We start from the raw sequence: 27,948 nt of genomic DNA, 5'->3' as shown, positions 1-27,948 counted from the left end.
ATGGTGACAGAAGCTGGTTCAGTACCTAAATTAAGATACAAACCAATTGAAGTCTTAATAAATTGATACAGCTTTCGTAAAGGTGGTTCTCCGCTGCACTGTCTAAAACTGCCACTCTATCTCTGTATAAAATCATATTAACTCTATTTATTTGTCTTCAACCATTTATTTTCATTTTCGTTATTGCCTGCTTAAAAGTAGAAAAACCGAACGATCTCGCAATATTTTATTAAAGAAATCAATGCAGTCCACAAGTAAAATATAACCAAAACTTCCATGACACGGAACATAACCCTTTGCGGACGAATGTCAACATTTCGATCAGATGAAATTTTCATATTTGGAATACTAAGTTGCAAACGAATGATTTGATTACTTTAATAGCAAGTGATCAATGTATAGTTTCCTTTTTTACTACTGTTTAAGCATTCGATGCATAATTTAGCTTCATACGTTGCAAGCTTTGTGTACATTAAAATGTCTTCGTCCGCAAAGGGTTAACCCTTTGCACTCGAAAGGTGACTCTCAGTCACCACTTGATTTCATGTAGTAAAACTATAAAATTTGATAGGCAATATTCAACTGTATATAATGCGTGAAATATTGTGTGAAATATTGGGCTAAAAAGCTTTGTTTCCCAATTCACTTGCAATTTTTCTTTGAGTTAATTGAAAAAAATATCGTCTGTCTAGTTAGAAAACGTGAAATATTTCTAACGAAATACTTCCGAGAGCAAAGGGTTAAAAAGAGTGCTACACCAATTTCCCGGTTCCACTTCATTCAGCCCGTAAAATCCTCCGACAGAAAGTGGGCCCGAATCCCCCTGAAACACAGGTAGCCGAGCAAATCCTTATCAGCGTAAAGCCAGAATTCCCAGAGTTCGGCGCGGTGGGGGGGAACGATAGGGGAAAGGTCCTCCCGAAGTGGCCGCGCCGAGGGGGCGAATCGGGGAACTCGGAAACGGTTCAGATAAGGACGCACTTACCGCCTCTGTTGCAGGTGCAGCACTACATTCTGGTGGTCCAGGCGACGGACGGCGGCATCCCGGCGCTCTCGTCGACCGTGACGGTTTACTGCAACGTGGTCGACCTGAACGACAACGCGCCGATCTTCGAGGCGGGCCCCCACGCCGCGGACCTCGTCGAAAACGCGACCATCGGCACCGCCGTCTTATCGGTAGCCGCGCAGGACCTCGACTCCGGCGATAACGGCCGGGTGATTTACGCCGTCGCCGGCGGTGACGAGAACGGAGACTTCGGCGTGGCGACGAACGGCACCCTCTACACGAGGAAGCTGCTCGACAGGGAACGGAAGCCGCTATACAATTTGGTGGTCAGCGCGACCGACAGCCCTCTGCCGCCTGCTCGGCCGTTGTCCTCCACCGTTCAAGTATGTTCCGTCTGTAGGGCTACTGAAATAAAAACTAAGTCCGTAGTCAGGTTAAATATATTTATTACGCGGTGTGGCTCTAACGAGGAACGGCGACTAACTGCTTTTCCTCGACGATTTTCGAAGAAGGAAAATGCTTTAGACGAGGGCGTACGTGACCCAGGTCCTGATGGTCCCCTTGCTCATAAATTAGTCAATGGGAGTGGACTATCTCTCGGGCCCCCAAGTATTGACACGCAAAATGGCGAACCGTCTACACGTCTTTTTTTTTTACGAATAGAACTGGGTGCCTTGGTGCATCTATGGTGGACAAGCTTTTGTACGCCATACGCTAGTTTCTTTCGTAGGGTTAACACATTGAGGGCCAGATAAATTTCAGCTATTAAAGACGAGTGTCGGTGATTATATTGATATGTTTTTGAACATCGATTGAACCAAAGTTTCTAACTTTTGGAAGAGAATAAGGGATTTTGTACATTTTACTTTGGATTTGTGTTATAATATCTAGAATGTTACGTGAACGTAGGATTAGCAATTAAACGATAGACTACAAATCCCGCATTAACACATTGTATAATGTTTTGAATATTTCTTTTGGCTACTCATTGATCAGATACAAGCGAATTATTAAGTCGCCGGCGCTCAATGTGTTAACGCATTGCGTACTGGCTAATTATCAGAAAATTCAATTGCACGGATTTTCAATGAGATCCACTTATACCACTATCTATAGAAAAAGCTCAGGTATCGCATTGTTATGTGGTATATTTTAAATAGACAATTAGTTCTAATGAAATTTAATATTTCTTTAAATGCTGTAATTAGCAAAGCTATAGCTAAGAGTCTTCTATAAACAAGATTTCTCGATATCAATACGCAATGCGTTAAGATACGCAACTTAACACGTCGACTGCCACAGTGGTCACTGTTGACCGAAGCTTCGAAATGACTTGAAAACTGTATCGCGTGAAAACTCGCGGACAATTGACGTTTAGTGCGAAACACGAGTATTCCCTGGTAGTTTGCGAAGAGACGGAAAATATTCGAGGCAACTGTAAAACCGAAGGGAAGAGCGGATTCATGAGGCGTGTTCGATCGACAGGTGACCGTGGTGCTGCTGGACGTGAACGACATGTCGCCGGAATTCATATCGCCGACCAGGATATCGATAATAGAGAACGCGCCGAGCAACACGGTGGTGATGGCCATTAAAGCGGTGGACAGGGACGAGGGGCGGAACGGGTACGTCGAGTACTCCCTGGAGGACACCACGCTCCCGTTCACCGTGGGCTCCGTCGATGGACTGTTGCGCGTATCTGGTTCACTGGATCGCGAATTAAGGTCGAACTACAGCCTGGACGTAACCGCGAAGGACCGCGGCGACCCGGCGAGATCGTCCTCGACGACAGTCACTGTCACGGTCCTCGACGAGAACGACAACTCGCCGGTTTTCGACCCGAGACAGTACTCGGACACCGTCGCCGAAAACGCGAGCATCGGCGCCAGTGTTCTTCAGGTATGTCATTGTTATCAGATTATTAGGCTATCGAAGTGTCTGATATACTTCTAGCGTTTGGTGCAAGTAGATTTATTAAATTGTTAGAGTATTGAAGTATCTAATATATTTCTAGTGCTTGATGGAAATAGATTTATCAGATTATTAGAGTATCGAAGTATTTGATATATTTCTAGCGTTTGGTGCAAGTAAATTTATCAAATTATTAAACTATCGAAGTATATTTCTAGTATTTGGTGCAAGTAGATTTATCAGATTATTAGAGTATCGAAGTATCTAATATATTTCTAGTGTTTGGTACAAGTAGAATTATCAAATTATTAAACAATCGAACTATTTGATATATTTCTAGTGTCTGGTGCAAGTAGATTTATCAGATTATTAGAGTATTGAACTATCTGATATATTTCTGGCGTTTAATGCAAGTAGATTTATCAGATTATTACACTATTGAACTGTCTGATATATTTCTAGTGTTTCGTGCAAGCAGATTTTTATACTTTTACTATTAAACTAGAAAAGATTGATGCTGAGATTCATTAAACATGTGATTTCGATTATACTTTCATTACTGATCTACACTTTGATCTATCATAATTTATGCTACATTTCCATTCTCCGATACAAGTAATCTGTCGCATTTTCATACTCGATCGAGATAAAACCACCTCATTACACCGTTCGATCTGGTTTATTCACTATACAAGTAAATCTCTCGTACGTTTGAACGAGAGACCATCTATTACAGAACCTAGTCCAGACTAAAAGGCAATTGTTCTTATCTTGATATATGTAACATCGAAATATCTTCGCGTAACGCGCAAGGGTGGAAGCTGGAACTAAAGCCGCGATAACCAGTTGCGGGATTAAAACCAGTTTAAAACATCGTCGAAGTTTTCGAAAGCGTTCGACGCGTTTCCATTATCGGTCCACCTCCTTCTTCAAGTAAACTCGAGGAAATATTGAAGGGCAATCAAATATCTTCGGCGAGACGAACGAATATCGAGAGGAAGGCGTGACCGCCGGTGTAAATTAGTCTGTTTGAAGAACATCGGGTAACGTTTAACATCGCTGTCCGTGACCGGTAGGTGTGAATCAGCCATAACCTTCCCTCCATCTGCTTCGACCACCTTAACACGTCTTAACGATATAGTGCCCCGGTAAGGTGTGAATTACGCGTATCATTCCCCTAAAAAAGAGAGATCGAGCTCTTGACAGTTCACCTCGTTCAAACTGTGCACGGGATCTCCAAAAAAGAAAAAAACAGCAATGAAACATTATACACGACTCGTTTCGTTTGAACGTAACATTAGAACTATCGTAGAAATCGAAATGACTCGTTCGAAAATTCCCACTTCACAATTCTTGCAATTACGAGGATGCTTCCGTGAGAAATTGGAAACAGTTGTGTATTTATGGGAGCATGATGAAGAAGCTTCGAATCTTAACAGATTCTTCTAATTTTGAGAGATCGTAATAAATAGTAAGTTGCTAGAGTTCTTGGATAGTTCTGATATTAAAAATCTATTGCAGCTCCTTAATTACTATAATTTCTCAATAGACTTAGTGTTCTATAAATTTTCGTAAGAGATCCTAAATAGTTGCTAGAATTCCTGGATAGTCCTAATATTAAAAATCTATCGCAGCTCCTCAATTACTATAATTTCTCACTAATCCTAGTGTTAACCCTCTCGGTCACGAATGATTTTTCCTCAGTTCACCTGAATGTTCTCTAGTTCTATTTTATGATAACACAATTTGATAAGAGAGGTCAACACCGTTGCCAAATGAAATCTATAGTTGCGATAATATGAAAACATCGTTTACAATCAAATTTACCCAAGTTAAATACACCAAGCATTTATTTCGCTCCTAATTATAATTAATGACCATCAACCCTCCATCATTGGTAATCCCCCAACCCTCCCTCTGTTAGTAATTACCCAAGTGTTAATGCGACTGTAAATAAATAAAAAAAAAACAAAAAGCATTTATTTATAATGTTCATACACGAGGACGCCATGATGGAAACTGTGTTAAAAAAGCTATCGTTCTCAAAGAAAAATCGATTTTTGATGATCAGGTGTCAGCGATGGATCGAGACGAGGGTGCGAACGGCAGGGTGAGGTACAGCATCGCTATGGGGGACGACAACCGGGACTTCACCGTGTCGGAGGACGGCGGCGTGATCCGGGTGGCGAAGAATCTGAATTTCGAGCGGAAGTCTAGGTACTACTTGACGATCCGGGGCGAGGATTGCGCGTCGGAGGTCGGCGAAACGCCCCGGGGTGACACCGCTCAGGTTACCATCACCGTTCTCGACATAAACGACAACGCTCCCGTGTTCCTGGACTCGCCGTACCTCGCCCACGTCATGGAGAACATGGTGCCGCCGGGCGGAGGATTCGTCATACAGGTATCGAAACGTTTCAGAGTTTTCTCCAGCGTGGGCTAATATTCGTATGGGGGTGGAGTGTAGATTATGAGGAGGTAACGAAACAATCCACGCACACGTGTTGTATTCGAGGAAGTATCTGGTATTTATTATTTTACACAGCACGGTTGTACGGTGTAGTTTTTCGGAGTAAAGTTAAAGTTCTGCTCCAGTTAAAAAGTGGAGTGTCGAGGTGTCGTTTGTCTACTGTTACAGTTGAAAGTCGAATCAAACAATCCACACACACGTGTTGTATTCGCGGAAGTATCTGGTATTTATTATTTTACACAGCGCGGTTGCGCGGTGTAGTTTTTCAAAGTAAAGTTAAAGTTAAAGTTCGCTACGCGCTACCTATAGGTAGTTGAACGAAGAAGACTGAAGACTCTCATCTCTGTTTCTCAGGTGAAAGCGTACGACGCAGACACTCCACCTTACAACGACCAGGTCAGGTACTTCCTGAAGGAAGGCGACACCGATCTGTTCAAGATCAACGCGAGCACTGGTGACATCTTTCTGCTTAGACCTTTGGACAGAGAATTGGCGCAGGAATACACCCTCACCTTGGTCGCCATGGACACTGGTAAGTTGAAATATTAGAATTGTCTGAGATGCATAATATATTCTATCGAAGTACTTAATCAGTCGCAATGCTTATGATCCAACGAAAGATCATCTATCTGTATTATAAACCTGTCACCTGAAACACGAGGGGTTTCTAATTGAAGCTAGTGTAATTAACCCGCGCCCTAGAGATGATTTACAGTTACTCGATTTGCTGTAGCAAAATTAAACAGTATATATATGAAATATTCATATAAAACAGGATTGCTAATTCCTAAAAGAGCATTGCCAACCGAAAATTCAATGAACCCCTTGCCTTACGATTTACTTCTCAAATACGATCGATACAACTACTTTGTCACGAATAGTTTATTAAGAAACAGATTTAGATATTCCATATCAATCTTCACTCCAAAGTATAATAATTGATAACAGAAGAATATTCAATTCAAATTCAATGGGATCGAGTAATATTCATGCTAACAATCTAGATAACATATAATCGATCTTCCAAACAACTGTTCATGACCCGAACAAGTCAAAACGAACAATTAAGAAAAACTGCGTTTCTCAGCACGATTTTAAAACTAAAAGTATGGAACGAGGGGTTAACAACTCATCAACCACTAACCACCCCCATCGAGAAGCCCTAACAAGCTTCCAGTAGCCAAATCCTGAAGAGACATTCCAACGCTGACGCGTCCGCGACGCGGATTCCCCCGCACGGAGCCCGCCGAGCTAAAAGCGCAGAAACGTAAGGTGAAAAAACGCCGAGGCGAAACTCAATACCAGGTGAAATAGGTTCGTAAGGAGCAAAGGACAAACGAATCGCGTTCCTGCGTCGAGAGGCCTGACGGGACCCTCGCTGAAACGGCTAAATAGGTGTATACCTGGCGCGATCCGCACAATGGCCGGCATTGAAAGGGTTAGTCGGTGGTCTACCGTGGAATATTTTTCCGGTCGAACCCTCCCTCCCCTCCCGGCAACCCTGCCCTGCCCCCTCCGCCGGTCCACGATGACCGGTCTTGGCCTCTGTGTAAACTGGTTGCGAATTAGCGCGGACAAAGGACTTAATTATGTCGGGTTTGGCACTTCGGTTAAAAAAAGAAGCTCAAGGGAAAGACGACCGACTAAACCAGCGACGACGAAGACGACGACGACGACAACGACGACGAAGTTGACGACGAAGATGACGACGAAGACGACGACGGATAAAAAGTGATTCTAGCGCGACGCGTCACGACCTCCTTAAAGACTAAATCAGGCTCGCCCGCTACCCCGGACTAATTTATACGCCGCCCGGGGAATAATTATGGAAGCTCCAGGTCCCCTGACGGATACCTGAAATTCCTCGGGACGCGTCGCGCGAGACCGTGGCTGATCGATCATTCGGGGGGCGAGAAACGATCGCTTCCCGCGTAAATTGACCCCTCGCGGGGGAAGTCGCGCTCGTTAGGGTCGCCCTCCGCGAGAGTAATTCTTGCTGAGAGGAAGCTCGGCTCTGTGCGACTGGGACTGTTGAACGATGGTTCGCTTCGTTAACGGGGATGTTTCGTTAATCAGTTAACTGCGGAATTTTGTTGGAAAAACCTCTGGCTCTCGCAGTAAAATTGAAAATGCAGCGTGTGCTCGTCGAACGCAGGACGAATATAGTATATTTAATAGCAAAGATGAATTACATGTTTACGTGAAAAACTGAAGAATTCATCGCTGAAAGAATTAGTATCACGTCAAGCTTTACGATGACACGTATACTCGTCAAACACAGTTGACTGGTTAATGGGAAAGTATCGAAGCAGTCGAATCTGGGAAAACGTGTCCTCTCATCAGATTTCTAATTAGAGTTGCCTTAGTTATTTAGTAGTTGCGTTGAATTGTGACAATCGACGACGGAATAGTGATAAAGAAGTCTATTGTAATCCTCCAGCTTCCAAGCTGGGAATTTACCGAAGAATGAATTAAATTTTGCGAGCAAGGTTCGTTCGGAACCAGTGAACTTGTCGATAAGACAACTTGGTCCGTGCTTTAAACACTGAGACGAGTGTCAGAGGTTTAACCGTTAGCAAGATGGTTTTGTAATTGATCAGCAACTGCAACTAATTTCCATAGTATCTCTAGTGAAAATGAAAAATGCTATAACATTCCTTCGATCGTTTACTTTCCTTCTGAGTACAAAATTTGGATGTGTAAAATCTAATAATCTTAGGGTAGTTTCTCTGATTCGTTAGAATATTTGATATAACTGATGCAATATTGGAGCCCAGAGTTCAAAGGGTTAACGAATTACAAACTGAGTTAGAACCATCTAGGGAAAACCTAGATCGCCGTCCCTCTATCAACAGAGTGTCGGACGCTGCGGAAAGCTATAATTCTCGCTCCGAACGAAGCGCAGCTCTCGAGGGGCAGCAGATTAATCGTCGCAGAATAAACGAACGTCCGTAAATCTATCGTTAGCACCGCCATCGGATCGTTCGCCGGCGATCCCCGAAAAACACGAATCACCCGGAGCGAGCGGGTTCGCGCGCTTCGCCCCTTCCACCCTCCGGTCGTATCGCTTTCACGCCTCACCCCTTTCCCGTCCGGCGAATCGATTCGGGGAAACGATCGCTCGCTCGCGCGCGGTAAAGAGGGAGAAAGGTGGAACCGAGCCGACATCATCAACCCTCGAGAGACGATCCGAAGATGACGGACCGTGTCACCCGGACTGCGGAATAGAAGGAATAGACGCGCGCGATACGCACAGCTGATGGGTTTAAGTAATGACCGGTAATATACAAATTGGATATAAATTTGTGGGTTGTTCGATGAGATTCTTTAAGCGGTGGGCAGAGAGGCTCCTCTCGTCGAAATCTTTTTATCGTTCGACTTCTCCCGCCCCCTTGCCCGGTCCCCCGCGACAGCCGCCACCGCGGCGGAGCGGAGCGGAGCCGGTAGTCCCCTTCTAGAGGGTGCCCCTCGCCGCCCTCCCGCTCGCCCGCCCTTTCCGCCCTCCGCCCGTCGTCCTGCTCGGGGGGGCCCTCGATGGCCCAATCGGTCCCCGCCGAGGTAGACAAGCCCGCAGAGTTATGACGCGCGATTATGATAATCGCTCTCAAATGCCTTCCTCTGCCTGGACGCTGGACGCTGCACTCTCCTTCTCCGGCTTTTCCCTTCGCCCCTGTCTTCCTCTATATTCTCTCTCTCTCTCTTTTCCTCTCATTCTTTCCCTGTATCTCTTTGTTTCTCTCTTTCCCTTTCTTCTCTCCACCCTCTCTCTCTCTCTCTCATGCTTCGCCTACTCTTTCCTTCGTCCTCTGTCCCGTTCTCGGCGTTTCTCGCTTCATCTGTCGCTCTCTCCGCTTTCTTCCCTCGTCCCATCGTACTCCTCCGCCGCCCCCTCCGCTGCCGGTCCTCTTCGCCCCTACCAACTGCTCGTTCACAGCCAGCTTTCGCTTCTTGGACGTTTTGGAGTCGCCATAGTCCTCAAAGAGCGAAGAGAGAGGGAGAGAGAGAGAGAGAGAGAGGAGAGATTGCGCGCTTGCAGGGTCTCCCTTGGTCTCCGGTCGCTCGCCTCGCCTCGGCTCGCTCGCCCGCGCATTATATTCCTATTTTATTCATACGTAATGGCTGTCGCGTATGTGCGCTCCGGCTATCGCGTGTCCGCCATCCGAAAACCCGTGTCCCTACCGGGCGCTAACTAAAAGCCCTGGCTTTTGTCGCGATGGGAGCGCGGATGCCGGTCCCCTGGCGTCGCCGGGCCCTTTTCGGCGAGGCGTATGGGGATTTGCTGCGAGATCTTCGAATTGGGACTCGCCGGACTCCGCTCGCAGCCATTTTTCCAAGGACAATTCCACCGTCCCGGTCCTCGACGACCATTGTCCCTCCTTGACACTTTAGCACCCGGAACATTTTCGTTCGCCAGAATCGACGGTTTTAAGCGCGCAGCCGGAATTCGAGGCACCTTCGTCTAAACGTGTCGCTCGACAGTGTTCGAACTTGTTCAGCTCCGATCCGACAATTACAGGGTACAAGCGTGCACCACCCATCCCTATTACCTCGACGAATTACTGGACCTTTCGTGGAAAGAAGCATACATAAAACATAAATATAAAGTACAGATTTTAAAATGTGAATAGAAAGAGCGTATACACACCTGACAAAGCTAACAAGGGAACACTTCAACGATGTTAATGAAACATACGAGACACGGTTCTCAAGTGAATTCTCTTGTGTTCTTCAACCCTTTCCCAGAAACTCACCTCAGCATTCCTAAAAAATATAAACCCATCAGAACACTGAATCGAGCTAACGAAACCAATCCAACATAAACAACGCACGACTAAAAGCTGCAACTGTCAAATGACGCTTACATGAAATCCAAGCACGCGAGAAGCAAAGGTTTGAAACGGCCGTAGGCGGCAACGGTAGCCGAGGATTGAAAATCGTGCGCCTCGAATAGTTAACGGGCCGCGGATCCGCTTGTCGCGCGGTTTCTCGCGAGTACTTTCGCTGTCGTGCCGCGAGAGCGGACCCGTGGAGAGAGGAACGGGTCCGATGGAAAGATCGGCCGGTCCCGGTCGGTGGGCCCCGGCGTCGTCGTGGGCCCCGGCCGATCCGATCGGGCCCTCTGACCGTCTTAAAGAAGACAAATTAACGATTTCACGAAGTATCAGCCGGCCCCCGGTACCATCGAGTTAATTGCGCCGCCTAAAACAGGCCATTATTCTCCGGCGGGACCCGATTTCTCTGATTGCAGCAGGTACATTGTACCCGCGTTCCCCGTGGCCCAGGGCCACGCGCCTCCTATAAGCGTATATCGTTCAATCACGCGGACCTCTCGCGGGGAGGGCACGGCCGCGCAACAATCGCGCGCTCCCCGCACAATGAGACCGTCCGCCATAGGCGGCGCGCGTTCCCCGGTGGGCAATCCCCGACAAATACACCGGGAGTATTCAGCCTTATTCTCGTCTGCTTAATCAACGGGGACAACGGGCAACGACTCCTCCTCCTCCTCCTCCTCCTTCTTCTCCGTGCAACCCCTCTTCTTCACCCCTTCGGCCGCGCTACGTTTCTTTTATTGGTATCGGCCGGGGGAACGTGTTCGGCGCACCGGTCCTCTCGCTGCTACTCTTTCGCGCGTCGAACTGATCCCCTTTCCCTTTTTTTCTTTCTGTAATGGTAAGGCTCGTCGTGAGAAATGATATTTACGAAAGTTGGAGGATAAACTTAACCCTTTGCACTCCAGAGGCGCCTCTCGGTCGATTGATTTGACACAGGGAAATTATAGAGTTTGATGTTTGATGTTAAATCTTTGCACAATGCATCGACGTGTGAAATATTCTAATGAAACAGCCTCTTTCTTTAATTTATGCGCGATTTCTCGTTATGTCAGTTTGAAAGAATGTCGCTGGTGTTTGATTAAAAAGTATTGAGTATTTCTAATGAAAAACTTCTGGAGGGCGAAGGGTTAACACATTGAGCGCCGGCGACTTAAGAGACATTAACCCTTTGAACTCTGTAGGCTCGAAAATTGCACCAGTTGTAATATTGAATATTTTAATGAATCAAAGAAACTACCCTGAAATTATTCGATTTTCCACACATCCAAATTTTGTACTCAGAAGGAAAATAAAAGATCGAAGGACTGTTATAGCATTTTTCATTTTCACTAGAGATACTATGGAAATTAGTTGCAGTTGCTGATAGATTACAAAACCATCTAGAGTGCTAAGGGTTGAAGCCTGAGCGCCGGCAACGTATCGGCTACTTAGCCCAAACGCCGGCTTTACAATTGACAATTTCGAAGGAAACTAACAAAATTGTCTATACTAGTTTGAGTGGAAATGAAGATTATACATTGATAATAGAATAGTTTGTGATCAGTAGCAATGAACGACACTGATTTTTGTTTAGTTAATTTAGAAACCTTCATTACGAGTCTCACTCATCATTGTATGGCAAGGGGTTAATGCTACGGATGATGTTCACAGAGTTGTGTAGTTATATTCTAAGAGAGATCAGTATAGAATGGCGCAAGTTACACTATATTAGGGATCATCGGTATAGTTCATCGATTAGAAGTGGAGCATTGAACCCTAGGGAAGCATCAGAAGGAAACCTCTAAACACAATAAGGTTTTATGATTGTTTTATGATTCGTCAGTTTGTCCGTTTCTTTAGATAATAGATTTCGATTTTAGATAAGAATAGATAAGATAGATTTTGCTAAGTTAACACGCTGATCGCGAAGTAGCTTTTCACGTAGACTCAACCCTCTGCGCTACGAAATTAAATATGACTGATCGAAACGTCTATAATATCACCATGCTGTTGCAACAGAATGGATGAAAAATATTGTATCTACGAGACGCTTGACAGCGAAGGGACACAGATAATTTCGAAGCAAGGTGAATTCGATCCTCCTCGGTGAATCGGAAATCGGGTTTTCATACGTCAGCGGTTGAAAGTATTTGATCACGCGTCCGTTGATCGATGAACCCTTTTGTATCGTTCTCCCCGGTGGGCAACTCGGGCCGCGAGTGATCGAATACTTTCCGTGCGGGTAGTCTGTATAAATATAGATGGAGATAATGGCTTGCCGAATGTAAATTATCGCCGGGTGTCAAGGGTTCCCATTGTTTCCGCGCGGCGATCACGCGTTCGTACGTTTGTACGATCATAGAACGATCGATCTACGATTAGCGAACCTGTTCCGCAGGTTCTCCGCCGCTGACCGGATCAGGCATCGTTCGGATCGTCGTGCTCGACGTGAATGATCACAGCCCGGAGTTCACCAGGCAGGAGTACAAGGCGACGGTCACCGAGAATTCAGCTTCCGGGACCTGGGTCACCAAACCGCACGCCACGGACAAGGACGAGGGCCTGAACGCGAAGATCAGGTGAGATTTCATTCGTACACAGGCTGCTACGCGTTATCCTGTAATGATATTTCAGTTAGAGGTCAATGCGGTTCAATCGATTTCTTCGTGGTTTCTCAGTTTTCTCAATTCTGATGGAATAAACGGTATTCTTTCCAGTTATTATGATATATATACAAGTCACTAAAAACTTGAATGTAACTTAATATTTCATTGGAAACATCGCTGCAATTTACCAGCAAAATATATAACCGAAACTTCCGATGGCATGAAACGCGTTAAAGGATTTACTCGTGTCTTCTAGGTCAAAGAGCGCTGCTTTTCATAGCTCCTGAATATGTTGAATAATCGTTTCAGAAGACAAAACATTAATTTTCTCAATGTTTGGTTCCCGAACTTACCACTATTTCTACCGAAGTCGGATACCTCTTGAAGTTTTCACTCAAAATGATCTCAGTTTAATCATCTTTCCTCAATTGAATTCTGGACTATATTAAACTTGGAAAATAATGTTAAATGAACATTTCAGGTGTCGGATACCTCTTGAAGTTTTCACTTAAAATGATCTCAATTTAATCATCTTTCCTCAATTGAATTCTGGACTATATTAAACTTGGAAAATAATGTTAAGTGAAAATTTGAGAATAGAAACAGTGTCAATTGCATTGGCTTCTCAGCGACTCATTTTCAATCGCAAAAAGCAGAAACCAGAAACTCTGTCTGGTAGTTCTAGTGTTAAGAAAGGGTCAACGAGACGAACAACTTGTAAACCTGACCAATATCGCACACAGGTACAGTCTGCTAGGAGAGAACTCGGAGCGCTTCACCGCGGATCCTGACACCGGCGAGGTGTTCACGGTGCTCCCGCTGGATCGAGAGCAAACCTCCGTTTATCATTTGACGCTGGTCGCCCAGGATTCCAGCCCTACCGAGCCGCAAGCCTCCGTCGTCAACTTGACCATCTACGTAGCGGACGTGAACGACAACGCTCCTAGGTTCTCCAGCCCGAGGTACACCGCGTACGTGCCGGGCGCGACGAAACCAGGTAAGCTACAGGTTCCTCGAATAATTTCAGGGTAGTTTCTTTAAGATTCATTGAAATATTCAATATTATAACTGGTGCAATATTGGAGCCTACAGAGTTCAAAGGGTTAAACCTACCTTTGCAACTTTGCTAACCACCACAACGTTTAAAAAAATATTCAATTATATTAGAACTGATTACTTGTTTCATTTTGCACTCCAGAAGTTTCTCACTGGAAATACTTAATATTTTCTAGTGAGATACATGAGTAACTGAATAATGATACAACATTCCTTCCATAAAGAATTGAATAATGAATCGAAGTCTGAGCACTAAAAGAAAAAGAGTCACGTGTCAGTGAATTTTGAATTTTAAATGGGGCTCGAAGATAAACAGTTAATAGATACAATAGAAACTTACAATATCGCGTGATTCTTCCCAAGAAGTAGCTTAGAAGCAATCGGTCACTAAATCTCGTTTCCTCTTCGGAGAAAGGATGTAGAATAAAAATATAAAGATAAGAGTTCGGAAGTCGCGCACGGAAGACAAGGATGCAATGGGACGTCAGAGTGTGTCCTTTCTGTTAAAGGTGATTTCGTGTTCGGCGCGAAGGCGGTGGACATCGACGACGGCGAGAACTCGCGGATCGTGTACCGTCTTCAAGGTATAGACGCGGAGAAGTTCGCGATCGACGCGAACAGCGGAGTGATAAGGGCCACGCGGGAATTGGCGAACGACGGGACCACGTACGAGCTGCAGATCCTGGCGTCCGACTGTGGGGCCACACCGCAGACCGTCACCGCGGACTTAATGATACACCTTTGGGAGAAACAGCTGTTTCCCAGCTTCCGGTCCACTATGAACACAAGGTTTACGCTGCCCGAAGACGTACCCGCAGGACGGATGATCACGAAACTCTCGGCTACCACGCCGAAAGTCGGCGCCGCGAGCAATTTGGTCTACGGCATCGCTGGGGGCAACGTGGGGGATGCGCTCAAAATCGATCCTCACACTGGAGAGGTAGGTTTCTCGTTCTGGTGTGTATCCTGTTTTGCGGTTTTGGGATTCGATTAAGTAAACTGTATGAAAGTGTGTAGAAAAGAATATGTGAAACTGTATGAAACTATATAAAGCTATATAAAGCTATATAAAGTTATATAAAGTTATATAAAGTTATATAAAATTACATAAAGCTATATAAAGCTATATAAAGCTATATAAAGCTATATAAAGCTATATAAAGCCATATAAAGCTATATAAAGCTATATAAAGCTATATAAAACTGTATAAAGCTATATAGAGCTGTATACAGCTATATATAGCTATATAAAGCTACATAAAATTATATGGAACTACATACAAAACTGAATAAAACTATACACAAATGAAAACTGTCAAGAACATACCTGCAGAAATAGAATGACGATAACAAATGGTTTCCCTTAAAGAAACGTTACAGACAGCACTATGCTTTGGATAGTTCATATGCTCCTTCACATCACAATCTGCGCAATTTTACATTCGAAATTTCTCATAGATACATAAAGATCCTCATTTCAACGATGAATCCACTTCGCAGTTTCCAGCTAAATCGTATACATTAGCAACTGTTTCCTCGAGGATGTTCCCAAAGCAAACTTCTCAAGGTCACATTCCTGCAGCATACTAATCTCTTTCGTCTGCGTTAGGTATTGGTCGCGTCGGGATTCGACTACGAGACAGCCCCGTACTACGAAGCCTGGATAGAGGTCAGGGACTCGGACACGCCAGCCCTGAGGAGCGTGGTCCAGTTGCTGGTGAACGTGACGGACGCGAACGACAACGCGCCGATAATGGAGGCGTCCATCTACAATGCGTCGGTGCCCGAGGACGAGTACCCGCCGTTGTTCGTCTGCAAGGTGTCCGCGAAGGATCGCGATACCGGCGAGAACGGACAGGTGTCTTATTATCTGGTCAACGATTTCTCGGAGAGTTTCGTTATCGACTCCGACAGCGGCGAGATCAGCACGAACGCGAAACTGGATCGCGAGGAGGTGAGCGGAGCGAGTTCGACGTGCTGTTCGAAGAGTGACGGCGAGTCGTACGTCCGGTATTAACGTCGATTATTCTTCAGATCGCCTCGTACGAGCTGGTGGTGGAGGCCAGGAACCAAGGACAACCGTCTCTGACAGGCACTGCCACGGTGTTGGTCACCGTGTTGGATAAGAACGATAATCCGCCGCATTTCACGAGACTGTTCAGCGTCAACGTGACGGAGAATGCGGAGATCGGCACGTTCGTCATCAGAATAACCAGCAGCGATCCGGACATCGGTCAGAACGCCAACGTGACTTACACGTTCACCGACAATCCCGGCATGAAGTTCTCCATGGACGCTCTCAGCGGCAACGTCACTGTGGACGGACACTTGGACAGAGAGGAGCAGGACGAGTACCTGTTGAAGGTAGGTTCATCAGTAGTCTCTCCTTTACTCGGAATTTGAATAATTTCAATTGTAGACTCACCCTTTCCACTCAGTCACTATGACGTGTAACGCAAGCCTCTGACTCTGTTGTCTACAGAGATACTTAGCAGCATCTAGAAACAATTTCGTCAGTTAACCCTCTATCGAATTTTTGTTCACGATTATAACAAAATCTATGCAAAATTAATAAATACCCACATATGAATACGAATTAACACGTTAAACGCCACGAAAATCTTAAGCGTTTTCCTCTGGAGTTTTTCTGTTGTAGCAAAGAAAAGCAGGAACAATTATTAATTATTTGACGTTACAATCCTTGCACTATTATCAACTTTGTTAGGTTATTGAACATCTTCATTCAACATCGGTTGTCTTGTATGTTACGATTGTTTTCTAGTCATTCGGAGGCGTCAGTCACCAGTGACTGACATGGCGCTTAACGTGTTTCCATAATTCCATCGAACGAATATATTTCGTAGCTTTCGAGTTACATTGACGTTAAGCTTCCACGCCTGAGCGTATATTAGTTTCAGTTAACCGATTACTTCATTTTATTCACCACTTCGAGTGCAAAATGAAGTAAATCAACGAGACGCCAATATACTGATACGTGACTTCAAAGTTACATTGGCCCACGTAGGGTTAACTTCCATCACAGACACACGACAGAGCATACGATTGAAATGTTGCAGCTGGTAGCAGCGGACGGCGCCTGGCTAAGCGCGACAGCGCTCTCCATAACGATCCAGGACCAGAACGACAACGCGCCGGAGTTCGACTCAGATTCTTATCACTTCCACTTCCCGGAGCTCCAGCCGGCCGTCGCGCACGTCGGCCAGGTGACGGCGATCGACCGCGACAAGCAGGGCCCTAACTCGGTGATCTCGTACAGCCTGCTGCAGCCGTCCGACCTGTTCACGGTGGACCCGGCGACCGGCGACGTGTTCAGCAAGAAGACGCTGCGCTACAAGCACACCCATCGGCCGTCCTCCCCGGAGAACCTGTACTCGCTGACGGTGGTGGCGACGGACAACGGTAAGCCGCCGATGTCCTCGAGGACCGTGGTCCACGTGAGCGTCGTGGACGCCAACAACAACGCGCCCAGGTTCGAGCAGAGGTCCTACCTGTACCCCGTGCCGGAGAACTACGGGATCGGCAAGCGGGTGATCCAGCTGTTGGCGCGAGACGACGCCGACTACGGCGTGAACGCGGAGATCAGCTACTCCCTGGTGAACGTGAACGGCACCGAGTTCTTCTCCATCGACGAGACGTCCGGCTGGGTCTACGTGCGCAACAGCTTGGCCAGTGTACCCGTCGGGACCAGCTTCTCGCTGAGGGCTCGCGCGTTCGACAAAGGCGTGCCGCCGCAGAAGGACGAGGTCTCGCTGACGCTGGTCATCTCCGGCGAGAACAAACACGCGCCGACGTTCGCCGCGGCCAGGTACCAGGTCAGGGTGCCGGAGAACGAGCCTGTGAACACCACCATACTCACCGTGAGCGCCACCGACGGCGACGACGGGCCCAACGGCATGATCAGGTACAAGATATCCGCGGGCAACGAGAGGAACGAGTTCTTCGTTCACTCCATCACCGGCGCGATCACCGTACTGGAGCCTCTGGACTACGACCTCGTGCAGGAGTACAAGCTGAACATCACCGCCACGGATCTGGGATTCGAGCCGAAAGTAGCTGTTGCTACTTTGACAGTGAACGTGTCCGACATCAACGACAACCCGCCGACGTTCAATCAGAGCGTGTACGAAGCGTTCCTGCCTGAGAACTCGCCGCCCAATAGCTTTGTCTACAAGGTAAAGGAATGTGGTGAAGAGAATGCGATTGTTTTTGCCTGTTGTTTTTTGTATGCTTGTTTCACGCTGGGAGTACTGAGCATTTGATACGATTGAGACATTGAGGCCGCGGGATTTTATAGAGCAAAGTACAGAATGGAGAAAATATAGTATTTGATGGTTTGATTGAATTGGGTTGTGGTTATTACACGTTCATCTGGCTGAACGTCAACGCGTCAGGTAGTATTATTTATAATATATAAATGTTTCCAAATAATCATCGTTGAATTGTATGAACTATAGTATTTTGATTTGGTGACATGTACTCATTATAGGAATTGTAACAATAGATTATTCTATTTTCAAGATCATTTCGACTATTCAATTCAGCATTATTTATAATATAGAAATGTTTTCAAGTAATTATCGTTTAATTGTATGAACTATAGTAATTCGATTTGGTCACATGTACTCACTATAGGAATTGCAACAATAGATTATTCTATTTTCAAGATCCTTTCGACTATTCAATGCTTTCAACATAGCAATAACCGCGAAACAATCAAAACCAGTCATTGTCACTATCAGAGTAGTCCCAGCGTTAGCCCATAAAAAATGCAAAATACAATAATAAATATAAAACAGAAGAATATAACGAACACCAATAACAAAGACTAACATAACAAGACATAAAACACAAGAACGAATATAAAACTACTTCACCATCCAACGTCTGAATTCCAGGTGGTAGCCAAGGACATCGACTCGCCGAAGTACGCGGTGGTGCAGTACAAGATCCTAGGCGGCACCGGGAAGGATCACTTCCGCATCCGCGAGGACACCGGCGAGATCCTGTCGCTGATCAGCTTCGACTACGAGGAGGCGAACGAGTACACGCTGGACATCGTCGCCGCGAACCCGGACTCGAATCCGCAGATGGTCGGCTTCACCACCGTCGCCGTGCACGTGACGGGCGTGAACGAGTATTACCCGAAGTTCATTCAGCCGGTGTTCCACATGGACGTGTCGGAGAGCGCGGAGGTGGGCACGTCGGTGGGCCTGGTGCAGGCCACCGACCAGGACGCCGGCGAGGACGGCAGAGTCTACTATCTGTTCGTGGGCTCGTCGAACGACCGCGGCTTCTCGATCGGATCCGAGACCGGGATCATCCGCGTGTCGAGGCGGCTGGACCGGGAGACGCAGAACCGGGTGGTGCTGACGGTGATGACGAAGAACGGCGGCGGCATCCGCGGCAACGACACGGACGAGGCGCAGGTGATCGTCTCGATCCAGGACGGCAACGATCCTCCGGAGTTCCTGCAGACCGCGTACGACGCCACCGTCTCCGAGGGCGCGGCTCACGGGACCAGGGTGCTGACGGTCCGAGCCGTGGACAAGGACATCCGGCCGCAGAACAATCAGTTCTCCTACTCCATCATCGGCGGCAACATCGGCCAGGCGTTCAAGGTCGACCCCCAGACCGGCGACATCGAGACGGCGAAGCAGTTAGACCGCGAAACCATCCCGGCGTATGATCTGACCGTCGGCGCCATTGATACGGGATCGCCGCCGCAAACCGGCACCGCTCTCATTCACATAGAGCTGCTCGACATAAACGACAACGGGCCGGTCTTCGACCCGCCGGAAGTGGTCGGCTACGTGAACGAGAACGAGCCGGCTGGCACGATCGTGATGACGCTCAGCGCTACCGACCCCGACCTGCCGCCGAACGGCGCACCGTTCACGTATAGACTCGTCGGCGGTAGGCAGAGCGATATGGTCACCTTGGATAAGCACACTGGCGTGCTGAAGACTAACAGGAGCTTGGATAGGGAAGTCATGCCGCAGCTGGATCTTGTGGTGAGTGGTTGCTTCTGGGATCTGTTGAGAGTGATCTGTAGAGTACGATTTTACTGTTTTACATTCTAATGTATTTTAGTTTAGTAGGAATCTACCTGGAACTGTTCAGTGTCCTATAGCGAACGTTTCAGTAAAATGGACAGTAAATGATTTGGAATTTTGACCTTTGTATTCCAGGTTGAAGTGGAGGACTCGGGCATCCCGAGAATGAGGAGCGAGCATACGATAACCGTGATCGTCTCGGATCAGAACGACAGTCCATCGTCGTCCAGGTCGGTCCACGTGATCGTTCACTCCTTTAACGAGCAGATGCCGTTAGGGAAGATCGCAGATGTACATCCGAATGATCCGGACGTCACCGGATCTTACTCCTGCAAGATACTGCAAGGGTCCAATCCTAGGATCCTCAGCATTCCGACTGCTTGCGACCTGCACACGAAGAAAATTACTCCAGGTGAGATGTCACATGTTTTACTTAGTTGTGTCGACGTTACCTTTAATTGTGAAACTTCGTTCTTCTATAAGATTCAGTATGATACTAATTTTTGAATATTCTATTTCAGGGGTTGGTCACTCGCTGAGCGTTTCCGGGAACGACGGTCGCCATCCGAACGTGATATCCATGGTCACAGTGGAGTTCCTCGTCTTCACGAACACCACGATCGAGAACAGCGTCACCCTGCAGGTCTCTAAGCTGAGTGCGAGGGACTTTTTGAGTCAGAACTACCGTGCCCTAGTGGATGTGCTGCAGGGCGAGGTGGACGTGGGCGACACTCTGAAAATATTCAGCCTCGGAGAGAACGGATCCGACTTGAACATTCACATCGCAGTGGAGTCTCCACAAGGTAACTTTATTTAGCCACCTTGCAACTTGACAATCCTCCACTTCATTGTGCAGACAAGCTCCTAATTGTAATTGTGGTATTCAGTGAAATCTGTACCAAAGACCAGTGGCTTTTTTCTTTAACACGTTGAATGCTATGGGGGTCACCGGTGACCCCAACCAAATTGAATTATAATACTATAATTCACTCAATGAAACTACGATTATTTGGAAACATTTCTATATTATAAATAACGTTAGCTAATTTCGTGACACTCAGCTAGAACGTGCAATAGTAACAATGCAATTCAATCAAATGATTGATTGTATCATATTTTGTGTATTATGCTTCATAAAATCGTGCATTCAACGTGTCAATTCTTTCCTTATACTTGTACAATATATAATCCTGAAGCTTAATGTCATCCCCCAGTTTATGGGAAAGATACAAACGTTTGAAAACAAAGGCTAAACATTTTCTGCCAAAGACTATAAACTATAAGCTACACCAAATTGAAGAATCCTTCCTCTCCCAGGGTACCGCAGCAAATACGAGGTGACCGAGTTGCTGAATCGAAATCGCGAGAAGATACGATCCCTCCTCGAAGGGACGACGTTCTCCATCGGCTATTCCCCGTGCAAGCACATCCCCTGCGAGAACGGCGGCAGCTGCAGCGACAAGCTGGTGATCTACGACGACGCTAGGATCATCGACAGTCAGGCGCTAATCCTGACGTCGCCGAGGATGATGCACGAGATGACCTGCAAGTGTCGCGACGGGTTCACTGGCGAGAGATGCGAGAGGAGGCAGGACCCTTGTTCTCCGAATCCTTGTCTATTGGTGAGCGATCGCTTTCCAGATTAAACGTCGTTCAACGCTTCGTGCAAAGGGTTAAGATCTTCAGTAATTCATCGTTTGTTCTATATTGTTAACGATCTCTCGTTTCCCGGCTTCAGGGTGGACAGTGTCGACGGTTGGGATACGATTTCCAGTGCACCTGCCCGATCGATCGGGAAGGGAAGCTCTGCGAATTGGAACGAGGCGATGCCTGCGCGAGCAATCCTTGCCGGAACGGTGGCTCCTGCAGGAAGAGTCCCGACAGCTTCAGTTTCTTCTGTCTGTGTCGCGCTGGCTATAGGGGCAACCATTGCGAGGCGGTCACTGACTCCTGCAGGCCGAATCCTTGTCTTTATGGTGGCCTGTGCGTGGGAGAGAAACCTGGGTTAGTTTCTTCTCTGTCCTTAGTCCTTTAACCTTTTGGCTACTGTACACTGCTATAGTGGATTTCGTGTATAGCATCTTTTAGCTACTATAGTGGATTTCCTGTGTAGCATTTCTTAGCTACTATAGTGGATTTCGTGTATAACATCTTTTAGCTACTATAGTGGATTTCCTGTATAGCATCTTTCTGAACAGTACACCACTATAGCAACACAATTCTTTCTGTCATCGATAGTTGTGCACATTATAGTCAACCTAACGTAATCGCACAGTGGAAAATTCTATCAAAGTCAAATCAAGTCAAACCTTGCACTACAGAGGTTTAGCTTCACGTCTAGTCCCACCATAGCTAACAGATTAAACTCTTTGTTCTCCGTTTCAAATGATTTCTCCTACAACCTGCAATGACAGTTCTTCCTTTCCTCAATAATAATAAACACGATTCTATTCAGGTACAGATGCAGTTGTCCGGAAGGTCGCTACGGAAGGCACTGCGAAAGGTCTACATTCGGGTTCGAGGAGCTCTCCTACATGGCTTTCCCAGCCCTGGACTCGAACACGAACGACATCACAATCGTGTTCGCGACGACGAAGCCGGACGCTCTGCTTCTGTACAACTACGCTCCGCAAACCGGAGGACGATCGGACTTCGTGGTGTTGGAGCTGGTGAACGGCAGGGTGGTGTTCTCCTACGGCGGCGCGAGGAGTGCCATCACTTCGATCACGATAAAGACGGAACAGTCGCTGTCCGATGGAGATTGGAGGAAAGTGACGGCGACCAGGAACGGGCGGGTCGTCTCTCTGAGCGTCTCTTTGTGCAGGGAACACGGTGACATCTGCGACGACTGTAGACCCGGCGATGGCACTTGTTACGCGGACGACGTTGGACCTACAGGGTTGGTACCATTTTTATAGCTTAACGCTGAAACTACCGGATAGATAAAAATGAATTCTCTTACGATTATTAAAAAGATAAATGCTTCTCTGAGAAAGTATCGAAGAAATTGATTTAGTAAAGTGAATTATATGTTAACCGAAATCCCAGTAGATGTACTCTGACAGTTTCTACAAATTTAAAATAGTTAACTGTACTCGGTAGTGACAGCGTTGAGATAGCTTCTTCTAGCATCATGACGTCGACATAGGTTCCCTGCTAAAGAGGGATAAGTTCCGTTAACAAATCTCATAATTCATTTAGCAAACTGGAAATAATAAATCTTTCTTACCACAGCACATTGAATTTTAACAACAACCCTCTGCTGATCGGTGGACTGGAGAATGCGGACCCAGTCCTTGAAAGACCAGGCCAAGTGCACTCGGACGATTTTGTCGGATGCATGCACTCGGTCTCCATAAACGGAAGAGCCTTGAACCTGTCGAGTCCTCTGGCGTCACGAGGCGTCAAGTCCACTTGCATCCGTTCGAACAAGAACCCTTGCTTCAGGGAGTCGAAAGACTCTGTCTCGGTCTGCGGAGCTAACGCCAAGTGTTACGACAAATGGCACCAAGTCACCTGCCAGTGCGGCTCGGTCACCGCTCCAAATTGCGAAGCTGCCCTCGAGCCCATCACCTTGAGCGACGGTGGATTCGTTGAGTTCAAGGTACGAGCAAATATCAGTAACGGTTTTCTGTTCTTCGAAACGGTCAACCGTGACGGATAATCGAATAGTAATAGAATATTAAAACCAGTAAGAAGTTGTCTCGCTTCGCTACCAGTGTCAATTTGTGACAGTCGTAGTCCTATATTTTAAGGAAAATGAGATGAATCCTATAGATATTGTTATTAGAAATTATAAACTACTTTATATTTAGAAACTCAATGGCTCGTTTCAGTTTCATTTCCTAAAATTTTCTTTAGAAGATCCATTGAATCGAAGAAAATATAATTGAGATCGTCACCGTAATAAGCGCTGGTAACGAACGTGTTGATCTCGCGATGAAAGACGTAAAATCTGATTGATGTTCTTGACCAGGTCTCGGAGAAGCACAGGAGGATGCAGTTGCTGGAGTATCTGTACGGCGGGTCGACCGTGTGGCACAAGAACCGAGCGACACGGTCCATCGCGGAGGACGCGAGCTTCATCGGCAACTCCTCGCCCTTCAAGACCATCGGGCTGATGTTCAGGACAGTGAAGCCGGACGGTGTGCTCGTGTACGCCGCGACGAACAAGCACTTCACATCCGTGGAGGTAGGAGATCTCGTCGAATCTACAAAAAGAAGACAGCGCAACGAACGACACGAAATCTAAATGAAATTTCTTACAGCTCCGAAACGGGCAGCTATTCTACTCGTCGCTGCTGGGATCCCCCGTGAACATGTCCGCCAGCATCGAGGGCGGCCTGGCGGACGGCCGCTGGCACAACCTCACGCTGCACTCGTACTTCCGCGGACTGAGGTTGTTCATCGACGGCGTGCAGACCGGCGAAGAGCTGGACTCGGCCGGTGTCCACGACTTCCTCGACCCGTACCTGTCCGTCCTGTCGATCGGCGGGGTCAGCCAAGACCTGTACCACTCGCAGAGCGCTGGCGCGAGAAGCTTCGAGGGCTGCTTGGCGAACTTCACCGTGAACAGCGAGATCCAGCCGTTCAACGGGACCGGCTCGATCTTCAAGGACGCCCTCTACCACGGCAAGGTGATCACAGGGTGCAGAGGGCCGATCGGCATCAGCGCGGTGGCGACCGCGGACCCCTTGAGCATCGGCATCACGCTGGTGATCGTGTTCTTCGTGATCCTGCTGATCGCGATCCTGGTCAGCTTCATCGTGTTCCGCCTGCGCCGGCAGAACAAGGAGAAGGGCGCGTCCTCAGTGGTCAACAAGAACACGAACGCCATCATGACCGGCAACCCGTTGGTCGGCGCCGGGAACGACAACCTGATGTCGCGCCACGAGAACACCTACATCTCGGACACGTCTGACCTACGAGGCGTGGGCCACATGGGCCCCGAGCTGATCTCGAAAAAGTACAAGGAGCGGGAGATGAACGCGGCCACGGAGCACCGGCCCCAGCGACCGGACATCATCGAGAGGGAGGTGACCAAGTCGCCGCCAATCCGCGACGAGCATCCCCCGCTGCCTCCGCCGGCTCAGACATCTCTACACTCTCACGAGCACAACCCGGAGCCGGACATGCCGGAGCACTACGACCTGGAGAACGCGAGCTCCATCGCGCCCAGCGACATCGACATCGTCTACCACTACAAAGGCTACCGGGACGGCATGCGCAAGTACAAAGCGACGCCGCCACCCATCAGCAACTACGCCAACCATCACAAGCACACCGGCCAGCAACACAGACACGCCGGCCCGTTCCCGCCCAGAGCCCTGCCCCCGCCCAACGTGAGTCAACCCCCGGGACCCACGCAGAAGCTGCTGCAGAGCACGCCGCTAGCGAGACTGTCGCCCAGCAGCGAGCTGTCCGCCCAGCAGCCGAGGATACTGACGCTGCACGACATCAGTGGGAAGCCTCTGCAGAGCGCCCTGCTGGCGACCACGTCCTCCTCCGGCGGCGTCGGCAAGGACGCGCTGAACTCCAACAGCGAGCGGAGCTTGAACTCGCCGATCATGAGCCAGTTGTCCGGGTCCACGGCCAGCCGGAAGGCGCCGCAGTCGAACAACGAGAACTCGGTGAACAACGTGTCCTCGGGGCCGATGGGCCTCACCGCTGAAGAGATAGAGAGACTGAACTCCAGACCGAGGACCTCCAGCCTCGTGTCCACTCTGGACGCCGTCAGCTCGTCCAGCGAGGCCAGGGGACCCCCCACTCACGGGCCGCTGCATCTGCACAGGCGCCACACGCCGCCGGTCGAGAGGCTCGAGCGGAGGAACTCCTCGACGACCGACGAGAGCGGGAACGACAGCTTCACCTGCTCCGAGTACGACAACACCTCGCTGGTCGGCGACAAGCGGTCCGACAACCCGTTCGCGAAGCAGGACGACGAGGAGGTGAACCAGAGGAGCAACGAGTCCTCGCAGACCAGCAAGCCGCCGTTACCGCCCAACGTCAACTACGACGGATTCGACAGCTCCTTCCGGGGCTCGTTGAGTACCCTGGTCGCCTCTGATGATGACCTCTCCACGCACATGGGCGGACTCTACAGACCCGCCAGCAACGGGTCCCCGTCGACCACCACTACCGCCCTCAGCTGGGACTACCTGCTCAACTGGGGCCTGAACTTCGACAGCCTCGTCGGCGTGTTCATCGACATCGCTGAGCTGCCCGACAGTGCCAACCGCGTGCCCAGCACTCTGCGGCTGCCGGCGAACATACCCAAACCGTCCGAAGAATACGTTTGAACAGTTCTCGGATCGAATTCTATGGTGAACAGTCTCATGGTCGTTGACACGCTGACCGGCCTAGAGAGCTGCAGCTTTCCCGAACCTAGAAACAAATAGATATTTTAAATACTGTTGTATTACGAGCTACTGGAGTGTTAACTCTTGGACTCTTTTGACTTGACAGATGATGCTTCGATACGGATTCTTATCTTCTAGATAGACTCTAGCGTTTTCCAACTGACGATTTAAGATAGACGTCAAGTCGAAACAGTCCACGCGTTAAGGAGACTTCTCGAGCTACTCAACGTGTTAAGGACACGAAGCGTTCAGTGTTGCAGTTAAGTGGAACCTTGACGGAACTTAGGAGCTGTGCTTTAAACTGAAGAATCGAGTGCTCAGCGGGAGCAGAAGTGCAACGACCAAAAAACAAAGGAACGATCGAAGTCGGACAGTGGAATACGTTTTAATCACGGATAACGCGAACGATGGACGTTGTTCTAGATCTGTAAGCGAATCGTTACGTGTCCCTGGTTCGTCGATGGCTCGCGATCGACCCGCAGAACCGAGGACCCGTGTCTTGCCATAACAATAGGACCCTCGAGGCGATCGATTCCTTCCATTCCCGTCGATATGTGAATTTGTAAATAAACCGCGGTTCTTCTGATCAAATGCTAGAGGTACTTCACGGACGGACTACCGATCGGTCTCACGCGGACTCGTCGCGACAACTTCCCCGTCGGCCATCGATTCCCGCGCGAATTCTTGGCCGACGAAGACATCGCGCGACTGTATCGAGCTGCCCGAACATTCGTCCTCGGATGGCGGCCAACTTTCCGCGGAAACGTCGATGCCTAGCTTCGTTCGACCGACTCGTCAGTTCTTCAGAGTGTTTCCTCGGGGTGTCCCTGAGATCGCACAATCGGAATTCGCGTGAAACGCGAGCGGCAGAACAGGAAGAGAATGAAACCGGGCACCGCCGTCCGAGGATTGAAAACAGGTTTTCAACGCTGGGTTTACGGGACGCGTCGATCGGACGCCTATCGAATTTTCTGAACATTGTTTCAATGTCGATTCTTATTGATAATCACGTTTATCCTACTTGTCTATGTGCAAACCATTAATTTCCTATAATGTGGAAGAACAGCAGTTTTCTCTGGGGACAGTAGAACAAAGTGTAGAATAGATGTCCGTAAACCTGGCGTTAAACTCGACGACTCGTGTACATAAAAGATTTCGACGCGCCGTGCCAGACGATCTCGATACAGTCGCGCGATAATGAACGAACAGAATGGCGTCCCTCGCGTTCCTCGCGGTAGCGTGGCAAACAAGCCTCGACCCGGCGTTCCCGCGAAGTCACCGGAATCCGTTGTCAGCCTCTCCGCTTTTATCTTCCCCCTTTTCGCGGAGCGCGACGAGATAAGAGACCGGGAAGGCCGGGCGAGACGTAACTACCAGACTGATTTCATTCGCGCTTCGAAGCGTTACCGCGGGCCATCAGCCTCTCCAACCGTGGATCGTCGGAATACTTTGTAAACTACGCGAAACGTTCTTCCCCTTTGTAAATACTCGTACGCCTGACCTGTACAAAATGTGTGAATGACACCGCGTGTATGTATGTACCACTTTATCAACGTATTTGTAATAAATAAGACATTTTTAAAAAAATAATTCACGCAGCCTGCGGCTCCCCTTGATCTCCTAACGCATCCACTGAGTACGCAACCTTCCAAAAA

At 48.0% G+C, this 27,948-nt stretch overlaps 1 protein-coding gene across 1 annotated transcript; it reads left to right on the top strand.

Moving 5' to 3' along the window:
• Nucleotides 1–27,948, top strand: ft (cadherin-related tumor suppressor fat). Its single transcript, XM_076365124.1, has 20 exons — nt 1–21; nt 1,000–1,389; nt 2,492–2,905; nt 4,989–5,321; nt 5,742–5,919; nt 12,597–12,777; nt 13,548–13,801; nt 14,370–14,800; nt 15,470–15,814; nt 15,895–16,224; nt 16,938–18,053; nt 18,777–19,892; nt 20,070–20,346; nt 20,456–20,737; nt 21,252–21,556; nt 21,673–21,938; nt 22,390–22,833; nt 23,169–23,538; nt 23,911–24,126; nt 24,203–27,948. Exons 1-20 carry the CDS (start codon nt 1–3, stop codon nt 26,231–26,233), a joined length of 9,300 nt encoding a protein of 3,099 aa, XP_076221239.1. The 3' UTR covers nt 26,234–27,948.

This window comes from Nomia melanderi, chromosome 2 (assembly GCF_051020985.1).
Source record: "Nomia melanderi isolate GNS246 chromosome 2, iyNomMela1, whole genome shotgun sequence".
Taxonomy (NCBI): Eukaryota; Metazoa; Arthropoda; class Insecta; order Hymenoptera; family Halictidae; genus Nomia; species Nomia melanderi.
The sequence above is the reverse complement of the archived record's forward strand: the minus strand, read 5'-3'. Positions and strand labels throughout refer to the sequence as shown.